A 22,413-nucleotide genomic window follows, 5' to 3' on the forward strand; every position below is an offset into this window, starting at 1 on the left:
GTGTGTGTGTATGTTTATCCAACACAGCAGTGCCTCTTATAAATTAATTCTATAGAACACATATTTCAGTTGATTTATTTTTGAAAGTAGCCAGATCAGTGCACAAAGCATTATTTATAATGTCAAATTCGTATTGCAAATTTAATATGTATTAGAAGTGGACTGATTATAAAATTGCTGTCTAGCCACATATCGGCCTGACATTTAAAGGAAGGTCAATTATCCATTCTAACCACCCCCACCCCAATTTTTCTAATGTAAAGAGAACAGCCCCGCCATGTAGAGCTGGCCCTAAAATCCCTACCATGGTTAGTATTTTATGAAGCTTCACCCTAGAGTGGGTAGGTCACCTCTCTCGTGTTTTGATTACACCTTCCATATGGATTACAGATCATATTCAAAACATTAATTACTCTGCATCAGCATTAATCACTTCGCTGAATATATTTCACCTTTTCTCCTTCCCGCAATGTTTGTTTAAGCCACGTCCACTGGATAGCACTGCATTAAAAAAGAGGCAGTTCTGTATGGCAGAAGAACTTAGCGTCCAAGACAAAGATTCTGGGGTCAGTTCTGACAGCTTCATCCATTAGCTCTGTTGGCTCCAGGCAAGTCCGTATATTTTGTAAGATGTGTGCAGTAATCATAGTCTGTCAGAGATAGCCTGACTGTCATAAACAGTAAATACTAGAGAGTATATGTAAAGTGTTCTATAAACTCTAAAACCCTAGTCACTTGTACAATGCTGCTGCTGTTAAGTCGCTTCAGTTGTGTCCGACTCTGTGTGACCCCATAGACGGCAGCCCACCACGCTCCTCCGTCCCTGGGATTCTGCAGGCAAGAGCACTGGAGTGGGTTCCCACTTCCTTCTCCAATGCAGGCATGCGTGCTAAGTTGCTGCAGTTGTGTCTGACTCTGTGCGACGCTATGGACAGCAGCCCGCCAGGCTCCTCTGTCCACAGGATTCTCTAGGCAAGAGCACTGGAGTGGGCTGCCAGGTCCTTCTCCATGCACAATGCTGCTTCTGTGCAATTACCTTTTATGATTGCTTTTAATCCCTTTCCTCTCATTTTTTTACAAGTAAATTTTTACCCAAACAAAGCAGTTTTATTATACCTTATATGTTTGCAGAATGAGGCTCAGTAGGTTATTTGGGAAAATAAAAAGTGGTGGAGTGCATTTTGTGTGAAGGTTTTTTCCTTCCTGAATCTTCTGTGCATAAATATTCTTTATTTTGACTATATAGATGAGCTTATAAGGGTCAAGATAACTCAGTGGATTTAATTCTTGGATCCCTTTCATTTTCATTTCTGTACTGAAGGAGTTTGGTGGTTGGACTCAGCTGAGTTCGTAGGACTCAGTTTCAAAGTTTACATAGGAAGTAAAAGGGTAACCACCTCATTTGTGCTTTTAATGTACATTTAGACCAGAGCCTTCTCGCTCCTGGAAATAAATATATGTCCTTAAGTGAATAGTATTGGCATGCAGCCATGCTCAGATGTTTCCATATTGTCTGTGGTTATTTTGTGCTGAGAAGATAGCTCTGAGTAGTTGCATCAGAATCCAGATGGCCCACAAAGCAGAAAATATTTACTATCTAGACCTTTACCAAAAAAAGTTTGCTGATTCCAGATTTAGACCGAAGTTAGAAATAAGTCCTTATTATATAAATAAATATAGATATATTTCAAATTTTATATATATATTTCAAATTTTATACATATTTCAAATTATATATGTATATATATTTGTGGGTGAACTAGGAGATGTGTGTGTGTGCGTATATATCGTTTAAACTTTCTAGCAAATCCTTAGCTCAACCAGAAAAGGATCTAAAAAGATTCAGCACCGTCAGTGGTTATTATATTGAGACTATCTTAACATCATTGGCTTATTTTTCAAACATCTAAAAATGCCTACTCTACCCTAGTTATTCTGCTCGGTACCTTAACATATGTTATTTAACTTTATAATCCTCCCAGCAACCATCTCAATGGGTTGATATTAAACCCATTTTTGAGATGAGGAAGCAGGTGTTCGGGAAGGTTTTTAAATAAACTTGCCAAATTTCTTAGAACTCCCCAGAGCCAGGTTTCAAACTCAGTCATGTCTGCGTTCAAGCCAACAGTCGTGGGGTTGTGAGATGACTGGATATGGCATCTCTCCTCTTCTCCTGTTCTAGTTCCACGGGAGGAATCTCTCAGGGGTGGGGGTCACGGGTATACACACTGGGCCTAACGCTCCCCCAAGAGGCTCGAGTGTGAGTTCCGTCCTTTTGATTACCCATCTAAGGTATTTTTCTCTGGTTTATTGAGAAGTAACTGACAGACGTCACTGTGGAAGTTTGAGGTGTACAGACTGGTGATCTGATGCATATATATTGTGAAATGATCCCTACGGTGAATTAGATAGCCTCCATCTTCTCTTCTGGATAGAATAGAAAAGAAAGAAAAAAAAAAAGAAACAGCTTTTCCTTGTGATGAGAACTCTTAGAATTTACTCTCTTAACAGCTTTCCTATGTATCGCACAGTGGTGTTGGCTATAGTTAACAATATGGTGTATGTTATATCCCGAGTACTTGTTTGCCTCCTAACTGGAAGTTTGTGTCATTTGACCACATCCTCTAACTCCCCCTCCCCTACTCTTCCCCTCTATAAACCTCAAGACTCATCTCTTTTTCTATGAGAAAAAGACTTCTCTATCTCTCTTTTTAAAGATTCAACAGATAAGCAAGATCATGCAGTGATTTTCTCTGATTCTTTTTGCTTAGCATAATGCCCTCAAGATTCATCCATGTTGTCACAAGTAGTAGGATTTCTTCATTTTTTATGGGTGAATAATAATCCATTGTGTGTGTGTGTGTATACATGCACAGGTAAAATAACTTCTTCATCCTTTCATCCACCAGCGGACACTTAGGTTGTTCTCATGACGCATATGGTAAAGAACCCTCCTGCCAAGCAGGAGATGTGAGTCTGATCCCTGAATCAGAAGATCCTCTGGAGTAGGAAATGGCAACCTGCCCCAGTATTCTTGCCTGGAAAATCCCGTGACATGGGCAAAGGAACCGGGTGGATAGGACATGTCTTAGTGGCAAAGCAGCAACACAGGCGATTTATAATGCTGTGTTAGTTTCGGGTGTACAGCAAAGTGAGTCAGATTTACACACACCTATATCACTCTTTTTTAGATTCTTTTCCCATATAGGCCATTACAGAGTGCTGTGTAGAGTTCCCTGTGCTATACAGTAGGTCCTTATTAGTTATCTATTTTATATATAGTAGTGTGTATCTTATTGCCTCTTAAGGAGACCAACACAGTCAAGATTTTCTCTAGGTCTGAAATGGTTTTCCTTCTTTGATTAAGTGACAGATGAGATGGTTTGCTTTTAGAGGTCATGCTCTGTGGAAAAGACCTAGCTTTAAGAATGAGCCTGGAGCTTTAAGAAAGAGACGGGTGCCAGGTGAGAAGGGTGGTTTGTGCTCTGAGGGGAGAGCCCTAAGGGCCGGGGATAGCCGGTTCCCATCTGCTGTTTCAGACTCCCTCACCAGCAGATGAGCACTGCCTTGGACACCTGTGGAATATGGGCAGTCTTCACATGGGTTTCCCTTTCTTTTTTTTCCTTCAGTTCAGTTCAGTTGCCCAGTTGTGTCTGACTCTTTGCAACCCCATGGACTGCAGCACGCCAGGCCTCCCTGTCCATCACCAACTCCCAGAGTTTACTCAAACTCATGTCCAAGATTTGGTAATGCCATTCAACCATCTCATCCTCTGTCGTCCTCTTCTCCTCCTGCCTTCAATCTTTCCCAGCATCAGGGTCTTCTCTAATGAGTCAGTTCTTCGCATCAGGTGACCACAGTATTGGAGTTTCAGCCTCAGCATCAGTCCTTCCAATGAACATTCAGGACTGATTTTCTTTAGGATGGACTGGTTGGATCTCCTTGCAGTCCAAGGGACTCTCAAGTCTTCTCCAACACCACAGTTCAAAAGCATCAATTCTTTGGTGCTCAGATTTATTAATGGTCCACTTCTCATATCCATACATGACTCCCGGAAAAACTATTATTTTGACTAGATGGACCTTTGTTGGCAAAGTAATGCCTCTGCTTTTTAATATGCTGTCTAGGTTTGTCATAGTTTTTCTTCCAAGGAGCAAACATCTTTTTAACTTCATGGCTTCAACACAAAGTGAGTTTGTTTCCTTACTTTCCCACATTTCAGTTGAATGGAAAGCCTTTGAGTGAGATTCCAGTGTGACTCTTTAGAACTGGAGTTCTGAGCTTCCTGTGGGAAGAATCACACCCACGTCCGCCAGTGCCCTTTTATCCCAGGCTCCCTGAGTGGGAGTAGGAAACCCTCCACTAGTCCATCAAGACCTAGAGTAGCAGGTGAGACCCTCATAATCCTGGACTGTGTCTCAGGAGGACTCAGCTATGGCAGGGGAATGACCTCCATCTTACAAGTGATAGAGGGTTGAGAGTCTAGACAGCAGTCGTTTTGTGGTGGTTTAGTCACTAAGTCGTGTCAGACTCTTGCAACCCCATGGACTCTAGCCCATCAGGCTCCACTGTCTATGGGATGTCCCAGGCAAGAATACTGGAGTGTGTTGCCATTTCCTTCTCCAGGGGATCTTCCCGTCCCAGGGATCGAACTCTTGTCTCCTGCATTGCAGGTGATCTCCTGCATTGCAGGTGGTCTCCTGCATTGCAAGCAGATTCTCTTCCTTTGAGCTACCAGGGAAGCCTAAACAACCCAGTTAACCATAGAATGCTCCATTTCTTACTCACACTTGGCACACAGTAAGCCCTGTAGTTAGCAAACACTCATTAAGCGTTTACTTTGTGCCTGGCAAACAGACATTTGTTTAGTGAATGCTTTATTATTCTATTATCATTCATTTTAGATATCCCTATGTAGAAACCTGATTTAGACACTGTCTATAGCTGAAATTCCTGCATCCAGGTAGGGCTGACTGCTTTAGAGAATGTATCTCATTGTATGTTCAGTGGTTGTAGAAGAGTGAGTTTGTTCAAAAGGTAACATTTGATCCAGATGGTGATAGTAACAGTTTGTCAGTACTTGGATTCAATCACCACAGTTCATCTTACTAGTTGTAAACTAGTCAAAAATATTAAATTCATGACTGTGTTGTTACAGGGCTTCCTGCGTGGCACAGCAGTAAAGAATTTGCCTGCAATGCAGGAGACGTGGGTTCCAGCCCTGGGTTGAGAAGATCCCCTGGAGAAGGGAATGGCAACCCACTCCAGTATTCTTGCCTGGCAAATCCCTTGGACAGAGGAGCCTGGCGGGCAACAGTCCAAAGGGTCACAAACATGACTGAGCATGTATGCGTGCCCCATGTTGTTATAGGAAAACACAGATAAGGCGCAATCCCGTCTTCTGTATATTTATTCAAACCTATTTTAGGGTTTAAAATAAAACGTATTTTAGGGTTTAGCCACTGTATCCTAGTGTGTTACCTTGGACGTTAAAGTACCAAATATCAGAGTCTATCTATTCTTCCAAGATCGTCTATGTCTGTGGCATCATCTCTCTGTGCTCATGGGTTCCAGATGGTCCTCAGACTCTCCAGAGTTTTAGACCTATTCATCCAAAAATGGGCCTCTTCTCTTTCCCAAATCTTTTTGTGATTCTTCTGAACTTAGTCATGGGTGGCACTGGTCAGTCAATAATTTGTAACAGATCCACGAATCGGTCTTGACTTTTGACCTTTCAGTTCCTTTTTGTAAGTCATCACTACTCTTGCGTATATTTTCCAGTCATTCGACAAGTCCTGTCAGTTCTATTTATAAAATATTTACCAAATTCTTGCTTTCCATCATGTCCTTATTGCTGTGTCTTCTTTTGCACAAACGCTTGTCATCTTTCAGTCTGAAATAGAGCAAGAGTCTCTAATGGATCTCCCTGCTTCCTGTGTCCTTTTCCACATTCCCAATGGAATGGCTTTTCTGTTCCACTTTATTATAGAAAAAATGGAGTCTAAACCACTTAGCATTGCAAACAGACCCTTTGTTATCTGACCTGTACCTGCTTTTCCAGCCTGGACATTCACCTTGCCAATCAGGTCGCACTGTCACACCTCCGTTCCTTTGTTTAAGCTGTTTCCTCTGGTTAAAATGCCTTCCCCCCATGACTATGTTGAACAAACTCCTGTGCATCCTTCAAAACCCAGTCTAAGCATCTCCATCTTAGTGAATTCTCTCAAACCTGCCTTCTGCCTTTAGGCAGAGAAAGAAGTTTCCTCTACCCAGCAGAGACACAGCACACTTTACTCTGTCCCACTTATTCCAGTAATTATATACTGTTTTACATGATAACATTTGTTTGTATCTGTCTTCCTCAATAGACTTATTTAACTTTGTCTCTCCAGGCCTGACAAAGACTTTACAATTCACGTATAGAATTCAGTGGGCAGTCACGTATGTAATGTTAGAAGAATGAGTCAATCAGTTACATTTTTGATGTTATTCTTAGATACAGAGACATCTTCATGCTTGCAATTGGAAAGAAAAAAAAATTTAAACTAACCAAGCTTCTAGTGTCAGAGAATTCATATTTATTTTAGCACTCAGTGTTTAAATTGCATTTCTGACAGCCTGGCCCATCGGCTATGCTTCATGAAAGATCATGAGGCTCAGGGAAGAGGCGTATTCATCTCAGCATTGGGATATTTTGCTTTTCTGCAAAGCAAAGGGACCTGGGGACTCCTTTGCAGGCTGGCCATGTCCTGTGCAATCCCAACTGTGTCTGGAGATGCTAGCAGGGATGGAGGGTGTGGCCGGGACTTGGTGGGGAGTCGGGTTGCATCAGAAGCACAGAGGGGAAGGGAAGGAATAGAGAACTAAGGCAGAAAGCTTTCCATGACCACCGCAACCACTCCCCAATCTGTGTCTTCCTCTGGGCCAAAAGACTCTTGTTTCTGTTTATCTGTCTCCCCCTCCTTCCTCCTAGTTCTTTTTAGAGGTCACCTCTCTCATATCCCTCCATGAAGTGTTCCTTTTTCCTGCTTACTAGACTCTTCCCTGGTGGCTCAGTGGGCAAAGAATCTGCCTTCAGTGCTTTAGACACAGGAGATGCAGGTTCAGTCCCTGGGTCAGGAAGATCTCCTGGAGGAGGGCATGGCACCCCACTCCAGTATTCTTGCCTGGAGAATCCTATGGACAGAGGAGCCTGATGGGCTCTAGTCCATGGGGTTGCAAAGAGTCCAACACAACTGAAGCAACTGAGCAGGTCCACACCGTGAAATCCACCTGGCTTTCCGAATCCAGCTGTGGGAGTTCACCACTCCACTCTTTCCCAATTCTGTAAGGCTTTCTAGGAAAGACCCTGATTTGACCAGTCTTTCCATTCCCTAAATCCTACAGTTGAAGGACACCCTGGAGCATGTGCAGTTTCTAGCACCATGCTGTCCTGTGATCAGACCAAATCAAGTCAGTGGAATTAGCTGTTCTGCTGTATCTCCTTGTACCCTTTGTAGGATGAGAGGATTTGAGGCCAAGTGTGATCAGTAATCTCTTTGATGCCCTTTTGTTCTCTACACTGTTTATCCAATTTCCAGTCTAGGCAATTCAAGACGAAATTATCTTACAGAAGGTAGCATGATCATCTAGGGATATCTCCAAGCAAACCTCTTCCATCTTCAGTATGTCCTTGCTGATGTAACCTGTAGAAATACCCACAATAGCACAAAAATCCCTCTCCCCCTTGTAAGGGAAGAAAAGTCTTTCCTCCTCCCTGTCTTATGGTCTCTGATGGGGGCCCTGTAAAACGGATTGACGAAAGACAGATGGACAAGAGAGCAGTGTATGAATTTATTTAATGGAAGTTTTATGTGGTTCCAGAGCCTTCTCAAGGAAATGAGGACATGAAGAAGCCTGAGCACTTTATGTTAGGTTTGATAAAGGGTGGATAGTCACGGGGGAAAAAAGATCAGGCAAAATGATGTGAGCTAAGGGTGACGATCAGGGGAACCTGGCAAAGCTTGTTCCTTCGGATTGCTCTTCCATCCCTCCATCTGGCAAGAAAAGGACCTCTCCCCTGAGAGCTCATGACCCGTTTCAGGGGAGGTAAGGTGAGAAGGTCAGAGAGAAAATCCTTCCTAAATCGGCCGTTTCTCAAATTCCTTCTGATTAAAATACTCAAAATGCCAAGATGCCATCTTTAGGAGTAGCATATCCTAAGCCCCATTTCTACTTCCTCCAATCTTCTTTAAAAAAGAAAAAAAATTTTATTTGGCTGTGCCTGGTCTTCACTCTGGCATGCCAGCTCTCAGTTGCAGCATGTGGGATCTAGTTCCTTGAACGGGGTGGGGCGGGGTCGGGGGGAGGAACCCAGGCCCCCTGCTTTGGGAGCATAGCGTCTTAACCACTGAACCACCAGGGAAGTCCCTCCCTCAATCTTCTGCTCCAGGAGGCCTTGTAATATCTAAAAGGAGAATTTCCCTCCAGCCTCTTAGCTCTCACAGTTCTTAACCTGAATCTCATTCCTGGTTCTACCTACCTGTCTACTTTGTGTTCTGATTGTTAGTGAGCATGCGTCTTCCCTTGTGGTTCTTTGCCTGTGAGTTTTGTGCTTGACAGGGCATATCAGATGGTGTGTTCTCGATGAGTTTTTCAATGAAACAAAGGCAGGAAGCTGAACCATGTAATAAGAAACCCTAGGAATCCAAGAGTCTTGTCTATAGCTTCTGCCCACTTGCTTCCTCGTTTCATTCCAAGGTTCATTTCCGACATAAAATCAGCTACTGCAATGTCTCATTCCCTCGTTTATCATCTTTCTTCCCCACGGAACGTAAGCTCGGTGAAGGCTAGGACTCTGTCCATCTCTTTTACCTAACATAGGATTGAAAACAAACAATCGTTGTAGAAATAAGCCAAGACCAACCAAATGAGAAGGAGCAAAGGCAGTTTACTCAAATCTTGCTATCGCAAGGAAGTAAGCCACCATCAGGCCACTAGTGTTTTAGCAGAAGCTCAAAGGTGGACAGAGGGTGAGAGAGGTCTTTCAAGAGACAAAGAGAAGGTTCCAGGGATGTCCTGATTGGCAGGGGGCAAATGGTTGTCCTGGGGAAGCTGGAGGTGGAACAAGAAGAAGCAGGACCATTCCTGGGCCTGGTGTTGTCATTTTTGTTGTTTAATTACTGAGTGACATCCCACTCTTTTGACCCCATGAATTATAGCCCACCAGGCTCCTCTGTCCATGGAATTCTCAAGGCAAGAATACTGGAGTGGGTTGCCGTTTCCTTCTCTACTATGCCTGGTGAAAGGTGCATATTTCACTTTCTCTGGTTGCCCTGAAGTTGACAATGGGGACAAATATTAGAGGTGCCCATTACTTATCAAGTCGAGGCTGTTTTTGAAACACTTGTTACAGGGGTTCTTGTCGGGCTTTCTGAATTGATTGATTAGAGCTGATGGTCTGATTTCCTACAGGTGTGATTTGTGGTTAGCAGCCTGGCTTCCTGGGTTGTTGGCTGGAGATATGAGTTGGTTTCCTGGACTGGCTGCTGAGAAGATTTAGGGTCCGAGTTCCACTTGTATATATATGGCCTGGTTGTTTTCCACGTGTATATTCAGTCTTCCTTTGTTGATAGGAAGAAGGAAAGCAAGGCAGGGAGGGATGACGGAGGTCAGACTCTTACCCAGATTTCGTTCTGGAGGCTTCATGTCAAGGACTGACTCATCGCAGAGCCATCAGCTCCCAGGAGCACCCACCTTTGAATCACATCCGTTAGTCCCAGGCTGGAGCCCAGTGAAGAAAGGAACTCTTTTCCTGTCAGTCGGCCAAAGAAGAGCCAAGGCTTTTGAGGAGGCACTTAAAGAATTTTCAGTTCGCAGTTGTGCAGAAGCTGTTGTTCAGGTAATTTAACATTGATTTTAGTTTAAAAGGCAATTAAGATAAAATGAGCAGCCACTAGCCACTTAGGTTAAATAAGCTCAGATTTAAATTGCTCCCCATTACCACCTTTGTTTGTGATGTTTGAGCTCTTTTATGCTAATTTAACGTGCAATCATGTGGTGGCCCAATTGGGGCAGGTGGATGGAAGAGGGAACCAAGCCATTATTATTGAAAGAGGAATGAGTTGGCCCCAAATTCTTCCTAAGATAAGTGCAAAAGTGTTAGTCACTCAGTTGTGTCTCTTTGTGACCCCCATGGACTGTAGTCACCAAGTTCCACTGTCCATGGAATTCTCCAGACAAGAATAGGAGCTGTTAGCCATTCCCTTCTCCAGGGGATCTTTCCAACCCAAGGATCAAACCCGGGTCTCCTGTGTCTCCTACATTGCAGGCGGATTTTTTTTTTTTTTTTAACCATCTGAGACACCAGAGAATCTCTCCTGGGAATGTGGATTTGTATAAAAGTCAGGGTCCTGGTCGCCTATGCCTGAAAAGCTAAAAATGGTGCCCACTTATTGACTCATCAGTTTTACTTCTAGATATTTACCCTGACATATCGAACAAGGGGCAATTCATGAAGCTATGGGCAGAGATGTTCGCCTCAGTGTTATTTAACATAGAGTGAAAAGGAATCGTACATCACAGTGGGATACCAAAATTGAAGTTATCATTCTTTTTTAGTGGCAGAAAATCTTGATATATTGCAAAGCACAAAACTATTATAAGGCAGTTTATATGATACAATGTCTCCTGTGTGCTTATGATTTTTTAGTTACATATGCAGCGAAAAATGGACTGGACAGATTTGTAACAAAATATTACATGTGGCTCTCTTTCGGTGATAAAATATGAGTGACATTTTCCCCTGTGCTTTTCCAGTTTTTTACAGCTTTCCACAATAAACACACATTGGAGTTTTATTTATTTTTTGAGTTCTCTTTAAAGATTTCATTATTGGCATATAATTGCTTTACAATGTTGGATTATTTCTGCTGTACAGCAAGGTGAATTGGCTATGTGTGTAGACATATCCCCTATCTCTTAGACCTCTGGTCTAATTACAAAACGCATTGAAAACAATACGTGTTTGTGGTAATGCTATTAAAGAATTCTGTGCTATGCTTGATACACGCCATGTCAAGGATGAAGTTCTGTGTACGTGTTAGGAGGAAGAATGCACGTTCAGTGGCAATAATTCTGTTTCTTGCTCCAAGAATGGTTGCTGAGCTTCATTAAAGAAGGTCATTCACCTAGCCCTAGTGAAAAGGTGAAAGGCGAGCCATTCTATAGAGCAGCCTTCTGAAATATGCCCGGGTGATTCATGGATTTGTCTATTCGGAAATGTGGTCATTCACCAGCAACCAATGTTGAGCTAATGGGATCCATTTAGGAATATAACCACAACAGGTCCACCATAAATCGCCTGCTCTCCCATCTCAATATGCTTCATTAAGCTCACCTTTCCTGATGCGACTGGATTATTAGATGTCAGGACGAAAAAAATCATTAGGTCCCACTGTTCTAATCCTCCAGAGCACCAATGTGGTTGCTATGTAATTTTATTTTATTTTTTTCAGATAGAACCTGCTTTATGCCTTCCTATGGGAAAATATTTTCAAACGGGTAAAGAAGCAATATTACTGTATTGTGAGGCGTATCTCAGTAGGTCATTACCATAACTTCTAGCAGAAAGCATAATCTATGTCGCATTTTACTTCAAGGATAAGATTGATTTTTATAAAAATCTTTAGTGCATTGAGGCTTAGCAATTTTTTTTTTCTATGAAGAAGCAATTAGATGCTGGAGTTTTCCAGAAATGTTAGGTGAGTATAAAAGCCAAACCCTGATTTTTTTAAAGAAAAGATCATCATTCAACATTTGAAGAGAAAAGGCAGTTTCTCGGTGAGAAAATGATATTGGCACAATGACAGTCATTACCTCTCACATGGCCAGGTGTCCACCGTTTTCTTACATTTACATCTCCCTGAAAAATTGACAAAAACATGATCCAACAAATAAGAATATAATAAGCACCTGTATTTCTACCACCAAGAACTGCCATTTTGAATGAGCTTTTTTTTCCTAGGATGTGTATCTACACACATGTAGATATACACACATGTGTGTGCTAGGTCACTTCAGTCATGTCTGACTCTTTGTGACCCCATGGACTGTAGCCTGTCAGGCTCCTCTGTCCGTGGGATTCTCCAGGCAGGAATACTGGAGCGGGTTGCCATCCCCTCCTCCAGGGGATCCTCCCAATCCAGGGATTGAACCTGCATCTCTTACGACTCCTGCACTGGCAGACGGGTCCCTTACCACTAGGGCCACCTGGGAAGCCCAGACACACACACACACACACACACACACACACTTAAAAAATGGGATAACAAAACATGGATATGTATATAAATCTAGAAATATATATCTTTAAAAGTTATATATATATGTATATATATATAAACTTTATTTTAAAAGTATATATGTGTGTCTGCATACACACATCTATATATAATGGAGCTTCCCTGGTGGCTCGTTTGGTAAAGAATCTCCCTGCGATGCAGGAGATCTGGGTTCGGTCCCTGGGTTGGGAAGATCCCATCAATTTAAATCTGAGAAGGAAACAGCTACCCACTCCAGTATTCTTGCCTGGAAAATCCAGTGGACAGAGGAGCCTGGTGGGCAACAGTCCATGGGGTCACAAAGAGTTGGACACAACTGAGTGACTTATATATATCTTTGAAAGTTTTCCATATATATAACACATATTCAGTTCAGTTCAGTTCAGCTGCTCAGTCGTGTCCGACTTTTTGCGACCCCAGGAATCGCAGCACGCCAGGCCTCCCTGTCCATCACCAATTCCCGGAGTTCACTCAGACTCACGTCCATCGAGTCAGTGATGCCATCCAGCCATCTCATCCTGGGTCGTCCCCTTCTCCTCCTGCCCCCAATCCCTCCCAGCATCAAAGTCTTTTCCAATGAGTCAACTGTTCGCATGAGGTGGCCAAAGTACTGGAGCTTCAGCTTTAGCATCATTCCTTCTAAAGAAATCCCAGGGCTGATCTCCTTCAGAATGGACTGGTTGGATCTCCTTGCAGTCCAAGAGACTCTCAAGAGTCTTCTCCAATACCACAGTTCAAAAGCATCAGTTCTTCGGCACTCAGCCTTCTTCACAGTCCAACTCTCAGATCCATACATGACCACTGGAAAAACCATAGCCTTGACTAGACGGACCTTAGTCGGCAAAGTAATGTCTCTGCTTTTGAATATGCTATCTAGGTTGGTCATAACTTTTCTTCCAAGGAGTAAGCGTCTTTTAATTTCATGGCTGTAATCCGAGGAGAGTGAAAAAGTTGGCTTATGTTTAATAAAAGTATGAAACCTAAATATGTAAATATTCTTTTAAAGGAGAACTATAATTCTCTCAACTTCATCCACTGACATGAGTCTCTAGTTCCTTTCCCCACAGCTAAAGTTATTATGAATCTGGTGCCACCCTTCTAGGCCAGGGATCAGCACAGCAAACTTTCTATAAAAGGTTCCATAGTAAGTATTTCAGGCTCTGTGAGCCACTGGGTCTCTGTTACAACCTCCTTGCCCTGCAGTTGGAGAACAGAAAGAATCGTAGTCAGGGTGTCAGCAAATGGACGCAGCCGTGTTCCAATAAAACATCACTCATGGACATTGAATTTGAATTTCCTACTTTTCATATTTTTTTTACATATTTGTCTCAATTTTTCTAAACTTTAAAATATAAAAACCATGTTTAGTCGGTATGCTGTCCAAAAACAGTGATCAGTAACCCGGCTTCTGGTTCTTCTTTTAAATCTCCACAGACGTTTCTGTATCTCCAGATAATAATATCTGTAATATAGTTTCATTTGTGCATTTTCTTTCATGAATGGTATTGTAATGTATGAATCATCTAAAAGGTGTATTTTTAACTCAGCAAAGTTTTTACTAAAGAATATATATATATGTGTTGTATTACGTAGTATGTATAAATACCTTATATACATGTACACATACATGTATGTGTTTGTCTAGCTATAGATTATTCCTAAATAACTGTTATTTCTTTTCTTAGTTATTTCTTTTCACTGCTACATAGTATTCCATCATAGGATATATCATGTGTTTGATGCCAGTGGGCATTTGGTTGATCATTTCTTTCCTATTACAAAGAGTAGTGCAGTTATATCCATACACACTTATGCATGTGTTTTGTCAGGGCAGGCATTAGGAACAGAATTGCTTGATTATGGGGAGTGCACCTTATCCATTTTAATTGTTCTTGTGCAGTCACTAAGTCGTGTCTGACTCTGCAACCCCATAGACTGCAGCACAGAGTTCCCTGTCCTTCACTATTTCCTGGAGCTTGCTCAAACTCATGTCCAATGAGTCAGTGATGCCATCCAGCCATCTCATCCTCTGCCACCCCCTTCTCCTCTTGCCCCCAATGTTTCCCAGCATCAGGGTCTTTTCCAATCAGGTGGCTAAAGTATTGAAAGTTTAGTTTCAGTCCTTCCAACGAATATTCAGGGTTGATTTCCTTCAGGATTGGCTGGTTTGATCTCCTTGCCATCCAAGGGCCTGTCAAGAGTCTTCTCCAGCACCACAGTTTGAAAGCATCAATTCTTCAATGCCCAGCCTTCTTTATGGTCCAACTCTCACTTCCATACATGACTATTGGAAGAACCCTACACTCCCTGATTACTTTAACAGTTAATTTTCAATGTAAGCACATATTATTCTCTGGACATGGTTTTCAACAGCATCAGGTAAAATGGCAAAACATTAAGTATTATTTTATTAGACACTAGTAAATAAGTTTCCAGAGGGATGATACCAATTTACCCGTCCCCCAGGGAGACGTCCCCTCATTCTTGATCTGTGGGGTTTGGTGGGGGGGGGGGTCATTTATCACTGTTTTTTTTTTAATTAATTAATTTTTTATTGGAGGGTAATTGCTTTACAGAATTTTGCTGTTTTCTGTCAAACCTCAACCTGAATCAGCCATAGGTGTACATATATCCCCTCCCTTTTGAGCCTCTCTCCCATCTCCCTCCCCAGCCACCCCTCTGGGTTGATACAGAGCCCCTGTTTGAGTTTCCTGAGCCATACAGCAAATTCCCATTGGCTATCTATTTTACATATGGTAATGTAAGTTTCCATGTTACTCTTTCCATATATCTCACCCTCTCCTCCCTCCTCTCCTCATGTACCTTAGTCTGTTTTCCATCTCTGTTTCTCCACTGCTGCCCTGTAAATAATTCTTCAGTACCATTTTTCTAGATTCCATTGCTTGTGGAGTCAGAGCGAGGAAACAGCGTCCGCTCTGGACCATCTTGTCATGTTGCCCCAGATGCTCGTGTGGACCTTGAAGTCCCTTTGGGTGCGTACAAATATTGCTCTGACTCTTCACCGGGGCACTTACACATGAGAATAGCAATTTATATCAATAACCGGGTTGGGCAACATCTGCCAAGGTTGTCACACTCTGTGATTAAATGACCATATGTGCCAGGGAACACGGGGACGATGGGACTGTAATTAGGGTTTGCTGTCTTTCCACCCACCACCGCCACCATCCGTAACTTCAAATAACCTTGCTTTTGTGAACTGATTTGTGAATCAGATTATTCCACGGAGACTGGTAGTTTTGTTTCCATGATAATCATACTTGATATTTGTATATCTCTACAACTACACAGGGTTCTGATTAAACAGAAGTCTAGAAACCTTTTGCCATTTTACCTGATTCCATTGAAAACCATGTCCAGAGGATAGTATGTGCTTATATTAGGAATCAGCTGTTCAAATGATCAGGGTGTGTATGTATTTTGCACTGCATTGTCACCATAAAAAGAGTTTTACTTAATGTTATCTTAGCATCTTTCAATGCAACTGCCTCCAAGAAAAGTAGGCAGAGAAAACACACATAAACTTTTCTTAAGTTCACAGGGGCAAGTTAAACACTACATGAATGCAATATTAAAAACACCCTTAATGCATAAGAAGAAAAAAAAAAAAAAACCTCCTCATTTTGTTACTGGTGTGACAGAGATGGATGATGGTTATGTAAGGACTTGGCATGTTCAAAAAAAAAAAAAAAAAAACTGGAAATATTGCCGCTAGTTGTGGAGCTGTGATAAATGTGAAAATAAATATTTGAAGGATTTATTAACATTTTAAAATTTGCTTACTGATATATAAAATCCCACTCAGTTGTGCACAAGGCCTTTGATGAAAATAAACTCTCCAAGAAGTTGACAGAGGAAACCGATTATCTCACCGTTAATCAAATGTAGTATATCTTTATGATATCCTATAACACATTTAGATTCCACCCCTTCAAGAAACAGTTGCTTTGAAGAGAAGCAAGGCCATCTTAGTGCATGTAGCTGGCCATTCTGATTGTGAAGGAAATGAAGAAACAAAACTCACTTCCCCAATCAATAGATGGTTTAGTCTCTACCCAAAGCTATGGCTTAGACTGGGAATAGCTAAGCTGGGGGTAGTTAGAAGCTTGTACAACTCATTTCATTTAATCATAAAAAAAATCATATACCTGTGAAGACTTTTGGAAACAAAAAAGAGGACATTTGCTTTGATTCCACTATTATCCAAGGTAAATATATTTTAGAAGGTGGTCGATGAAGTTCAACAGGACTTAATATGTATTTTCCGTTTCAAAGCAGGCTCGAACTTCAGAGCGTCTTCATTTACTACATAATGTGAAGATTGGAAATTGCAAAGTTGTAACTACTACCACTAAAAAAAAGAAAAAAAAGAAAAAAAAAGGACAACCACTTCTGGGAGGAAACAGGGAGGAAAAGTTCATCAGCAGCGCTGGGGGTAGGGAGCGGTGAGATTTCCATCTTTTGTTAGTGTTTATACATGAAGTAGCACATTGGAAGTCATAAATACTGTCCCGTGGACGTTCTGAACAATGCAGGAGTTAGTGTAAGTGATTGGAAGTGCTTATATCCTGCCTTTAGACGTTCCTCCGCTCGTGAGTTAAAATTGGTTGTCAAGGGTGGACTCGGAGGACCCTGCAAGGTGCCCTATCTGTCATGTGGTACATATTTAATGCTTGAAAGAACAAGGGAAGGGACACGTGCAGGGCAGCGGGAGGGAGGGAGAGAAGCGAGGGACCGCCGCCAGCTCGAGGAGGCGCGGAGGCGGGACCCACGCAGCCTCCATCCCCGGGGCTGCGAGACTTTGCAGAACCATCGGGGCGTCCAATTTGGCCACGTTTTTTTTTTGGCGCCGAGGCCGAGGACGCACGGGCAGCTGGGCTGGGGCGTTGGCAGCGTCCCCGGCACCTCGGTGGCCTCCCTTTTGTGTGCGTCCCCCGCGTTGATTGCCTCCTCGCTCGGGCTGCTCGCTCCCGGCGCGCTCTGCACCTGCTGGCGGCGGTGTCAGGCTGCCAGGCGGCCTGGGCGAGCGAGCGCGGAGGCTCGGGCGCGCACGACAGATGACTGGAGTCATTTACATTGCTAGCACGTGGGTGCCGCTTGCCGTCGCCTCGGACTTTTCCCGTGCGTTCTCCCGGGGAGAAAGCAGGAGACACTTTGCAGTCGACAATGAAATCTTGGCAGCTAATTGCAGTCGTGGGAGATGCCCTTCAGGTAAGGCGAGAGAGGAAGGCTCTGAATGCTGGCGGGGACGCGAGGATAGCGGGAGACCAGGGCGAGCTGCATGGCGAGGAGGCGGTGTCTACCGAGGCTTCCCGAAGCCCACTGACTCGCGGGCGGGGGTGGAAGAGGGACGGGACCGGGCGCGGGCGACAGGGGGGAGGAGTGTGCAAATTGACATTTTGGGCTGCCTGTGGCAGGGGAGCCGCCGTCAGCCGCTGTCCAACGTTCGCGCAGAGAGGGTGGCGGCGTGTGCGCCCCCGGGGCTGCCGATTTAGAATAGGGACCCGGCGGCGGAGGGAAGACGGGCACACCGAAGCCGAGATGGAAGGCTGTGGATGCCTTCGCCGTGCGTGAATGAGACCCGGTAGGTAAGGCCAGCCGGAGGACCCGGGAGGCTGGGCTCGGGCGCGTCCCGGGGCGCACCCAGGGGCGCCGATCGCCTGGATAGGGCGAGGGGCGTTCGGAGCGACCCGGGGAGCCCCGAGATGAATGGATTTTCTGGACAGAGTAGAAGTTGGTGGCGGAACTTCATTGCCCATGCTCATTGGCTCCGTTTAACTTTATTTCCAGAGATGAATAAGCGTTTATAAGAGAAGGTGTGTAAATCCCAATAGGCTAGCAGGGGTTTTGCAGGAGCTGCGCGCTTCTTCAAATGTGAGGTTTCTGAAATGACTGGCCAGATGGGCCGTGCCTCGGGAAAGTTGGCACGTTCACGATCCGAGGGGACATGTGTGTGTGTGAGGGGGCGGGGGATGAATTTCACGTTTGTGCAGACATGTCTACACCGGGTACTCTCTCCTCTCTGCCTTTCCCTATTCCCAGGGAAGAGGGAGTAAATTGACAATACCAAAAAGGCTTGGACTGAAGAAGTAGGCTCTGGACTGTTTTATTAAATAAAACAAGAGTCATCCTTCTTGAGAGATCAAATGGGGGAAATGTACCTTGCCTTCCAAAGTGATGGAATTTACCGTCAAGCAAAAAAAAAAAAAAAAAAAAAAAACACATGAAGTGTTGAATCTGATATTTGTCATCCTGGGAGGATCACCTAGAATCCTAGGGCTCAGCCAATCTCTCTGGCCATTTATTTTCAGATTAGAATGAAACTGATGTTATTTATTTCTGTTAACAAAGAGCTGAGCAATCCCCCCCAACTCAAGAGGGGCCCAAGGGGAATTCTGAATACAAAAGTTATGCTGGCAGCCTCATGTTAGTGAAATGTTCATTAAATTACCTGTGAAACCAGTCACTTTGTGAGTATCTTTCCATAGCTCATAATTTACTCATTGTTTATGCAGTTTTAATTTTGGTCACAGAGAAATGAATGTGGCTTATAATGAAGGCAGTAAAAAATGATTGTGTAATCCTTTTCGGGGGGTAGCTGGGAAATAAATGTTTGGTTTAAAACCATAAAATCTTTCTCAACCGAGTTTCCTATTTTTTATCTGAACATATCTTCAGAAATCCGAAGGCCATGAGTGTAGATGTGTTTGCGATACGGAGTAACTTGCCTTTGTGGTTTGCTGTGATTAAGTTTTCAGAGGGCTGTTCTTGAAGTAAGAAAACTCACGTCAGCCACTGACAGCTGTTTACCACTGATGTTCCCAGGCAGTGCGGGCAGCAGTCATGATTTTCTTAAAAGAAGCAGGATATTTCAACTTTTGTCTGCCCACTCACACTCTACACACGCTGGTGCTTCCGTCTATATTAGAATATTCGCAGATTATTAAGAAGAGAAAATTGCTTCTCTGAAGAGTTGGAGGAAGTATCACCAATGGGGGAAGGTTTCTTCTCACCCTGTCTGATTCATGCTTCTTTTTCCTTCTTTCCTCTCTCCTTCCCTCCCTCCGATCCACCTTTCTTTCTTTCCAACTCTGTTTTTCCCTCGCCATCCACCTGTATTTCTCTCCATCTACCTTTTCTTCAGTTTCATACCTGGAACACAGAACACACTTTCCTTTATCTTCTCCCACTACATTTTTGTCTTAATGTTTTGCACCCTGAAGCATCATCACCAGCACCTGATTTTTCTTTATCAGTATTCTCTGCTCCTGTGCAAGGATTCATTAATATCGGACAATCCACAGTAATCTTATTTAAAAAGTGAATATTCAAACTTTTCTTGTCATTTCATTTTAACCAGTTAAACACTTGGAGAAGGCCTTTACGTTGCATGAACAGAGCTTAATCTTGTCTCTGTCATCACCGAGGGATAGATTTTTACAACCCTCCACTTTGCTTCCTAACTTTATTGGGGTAAGCATATTTTTACATTTGTCTCTTTTAAATGTGCCCCTCAAACTTCTGTTTTCTCTATTACCTAAGTTTAGAATCTAGATTCATTTTAATCTGTATATACTTGAACTTAGTAGAAATGGTCATGAGCCTTGACTTACGTGTCAGCTTTTTAAAGTATCACAAAAATAGTGTCATTCTTTTCTCCAATTTTTTTTTCTTTTTCTCATGATCTCTCCTATAAGTATGACAACAAAAGTTGAAGTAGATTTTAGGTCAAAGGGCATTTGGCAACAATTGCCTTCCTCTAAATTATAGTTGTGAGATGTTGAAAATATATAGCTGTATTTTGAAAGCATGACATGAAAATCAGAGTATGTAATCTTTACCATTTTCTCTAATTACAGAGAATCTGGTTGGGTGGGTCAGTCCAGAGCCAAATAACTACTACAATGTTTAGTGTGAGACAGTTTGGTCTTTTTTTTTTTTTTCTGGCTAGACTTAAAATTTTTCTGTTAGGTTTTGGGCAGAGTTGTAGAACCAGAGAAATGGAGCATGGTCCAAACGAGGTAGGACATTTATGAAATAATGATGAAACCTTGTTAGCATTAATTAAACCTTTGTTTACACTTCATTTTTAGCTCTGTTTTTAAAATGTCACATGAGTTAGTCTCTAAGTAATCACAGTAAGTTCTCGGAGAGTAATTCTAATGGAATTAAAATGAAACGCCTTTTATGAGACTTTAATCCCCATCCTGTGTTGATTTTTCTGACAAACACAAAAACAAATAGGGAAGAAAAACATGGACCCTTCAAGAGTTTTGCACTTGCAGACTTTGGTTGTGGGTCTGAAACCTTCAGGAGGTTGTAACACATTTGATCTTCGTATATATTTGTGGGTGGACGCCTCCGTCCTTCTGTTTATTTTCCTTCATTTTCTCCCAGAATTGAGTGTTTACATATATTATGAGCAATAGTAAACAGGAGCAGATAAAGGCATGAAGAGCTTTTAAATTACGGATTTTAATTTATTTGAATTAAATCATATACAACAAAATCACAATCCTGATGGTTTGGCATTCCTGTTCTCTCCCCTCCCCCATTTGCATGATGCAGAAAGAAACAAATCTTTAATAGTCAGCTTTTAACACACAGCCCTCTATTTAGAAATCTTTATTGTTAATTATTCAGTTACTATAATATTCCAAACAATTTCCAGTAGTTTTTTTTTTATTAATAGATACAAAGTTTATATGAAAACTTGTGGGGCGTGTGTGTGTGTGTGTGTACTTGCGCGTGTGCCCAAAAAGCTGAAACAGCTTGTGTCAGCTATAGCAACTCGTTTTTGATTCAGCAAAACTAGGTTATGAATTCAAGCAATTAAAAATGACAAAAAGCCCAATTTCACTGTCTAGATTAATACACTTCCAATTTTTCCTGCTCCATAAAAATTTCAAAGTGTTCTTTCCGGTTAGGTGTTTGCATAACCTGTGGGGTATTGAAAGGTCCCCATTTCACATTGGCTTGTGATGTCTTGATGCTTTGATGTAGCGAATGTAAATAGGATCAATGGCATGTTCTTAACACAATTTTCTATTTGCAACTTCTCAGGAAATTTCAGTTGGGTTTAAAGGAAAGCAAGAACAGTTGTTATTTCCCTCACAATAATTGGTGGGGAATGATCTTTCAGCTGGTTCAAACATCAGGCAGGCCAGAGAAGGCTTTTTGAGAAGTGATATAATTGTAGCAAAAATAGTGCATCCACGTGCTAAGGTTGACAGTGAGATTCTTCTTTTCCTCTGCAATGGTGGGCACATTCATTCCTTTTTCTCTAGTTTTATAGGAGTGAATCTAGAATTCTGGATTCTTATTTGTCTGATTAACTAGAGCTCACTGTTCTTTCAAATGGGCCTTTTTTTTTTTACCGATGGATTAGTGGTCATAATTAGCCACCTTGAATTCCCTGCAGTTTGGGGTTATTGTGTGTATGTTCAGTTGCTTCAGTTGTGTCTGAATGTTTGCAACCCTCTGGACTGTAGCCCACCAGGCTCCTCTGTCCATGGGATTCTCCAGGCAAGAATACTGGAGTGGGTTGCCATGCCTTTTTTCCAGGAGATCTTTCCAATCCAGGGATCGAACCAATGTCTCTTGCATCTCCTGCATTGCAGGCAGATTCTTGACCACTGAGGCATTCAGGAAGACAGGGTGCAGAATGGGGTTCAGTTCAGTCACTCAGTCGTGTCTGACTCTTTGCAACCCTATGGACTGCAGCATACCAGGCTTCCCTGTCCCTCAGCAACTCCTGGAGCTTTCTCCAACTCTTGTCCATCGCATCAGTGATGCCATCCAACCATCTCATCCTCATCCCCTTTTCATCCTGCCTGCCTTCAGTCTTTCCCAGCATCAGGGTTTTTTCCAATGAGTCAGTTCTTCGCATCAGGTGGCCAAAGTATTGGAGTTTCAGCTTCAGCATTAGTCCTTCCAATGAATATTCAGGACTGATTTCCTTTAGGATTGACTGGTTGGATCTCCTTGTAGTCCAAGGGACTCTCAACAGCCTTCTCCAACAACACATCGCAAAAGCATTATTTCTTTGGTGCTCAGCTTTCTTTATAGTCCA

At 42.6% G+C, this 22,413-nt stretch overlaps 1 protein-coding gene across 12 annotated transcripts in view; it reads left to right on the forward strand.

Moving 5' to 3' along the window:
* The window catches only part of RBFOX1 (RNA binding fox-1 homolog 1), a 1,681,944-nt gene that overhangs the window by 416,106 nt on the left and 1,243,425 nt on the right, over positions 1–22,413 (forward strand). For 3 of the 12 annotated variants that reach the window (XM_040256404.1, XM_040256480.1, XM_040256472.1), the window contains exon 1: positions 17,363–17,552. The exons of 2 other annotated variants lie outside the window; for them this stretch is intronic. In XM_040256404.1, the coding sequence (XP_040112338.1) occupies positions 17,508–17,552 (45 nt within the window). In that variant the 5' untranslated portion in view covers positions 17,363–17,507. Of the gene's footprint in view, positions 1–15,171; positions 17,926–22,413 lie in introns of those variants that run through there. 7 more of the 12 variants (XM_040256394.1, XM_040256531.1, XM_040256495.1 and 4 more) reach the window with 7 other exon arrangements.

Source organism: Oryx dammah, unplaced genomic scaffold (genome assembly GCF_014754425.2).
Source record: "Oryx dammah isolate SB20612 unplaced genomic scaffold, SCBI_Odam_1.1 HiC_scaffold_2, whole genome shotgun sequence".
Lineage (NCBI taxonomy): Eukaryota > Metazoa > Chordata > Mammalia > Artiodactyla > Bovidae > Oryx > Oryx dammah.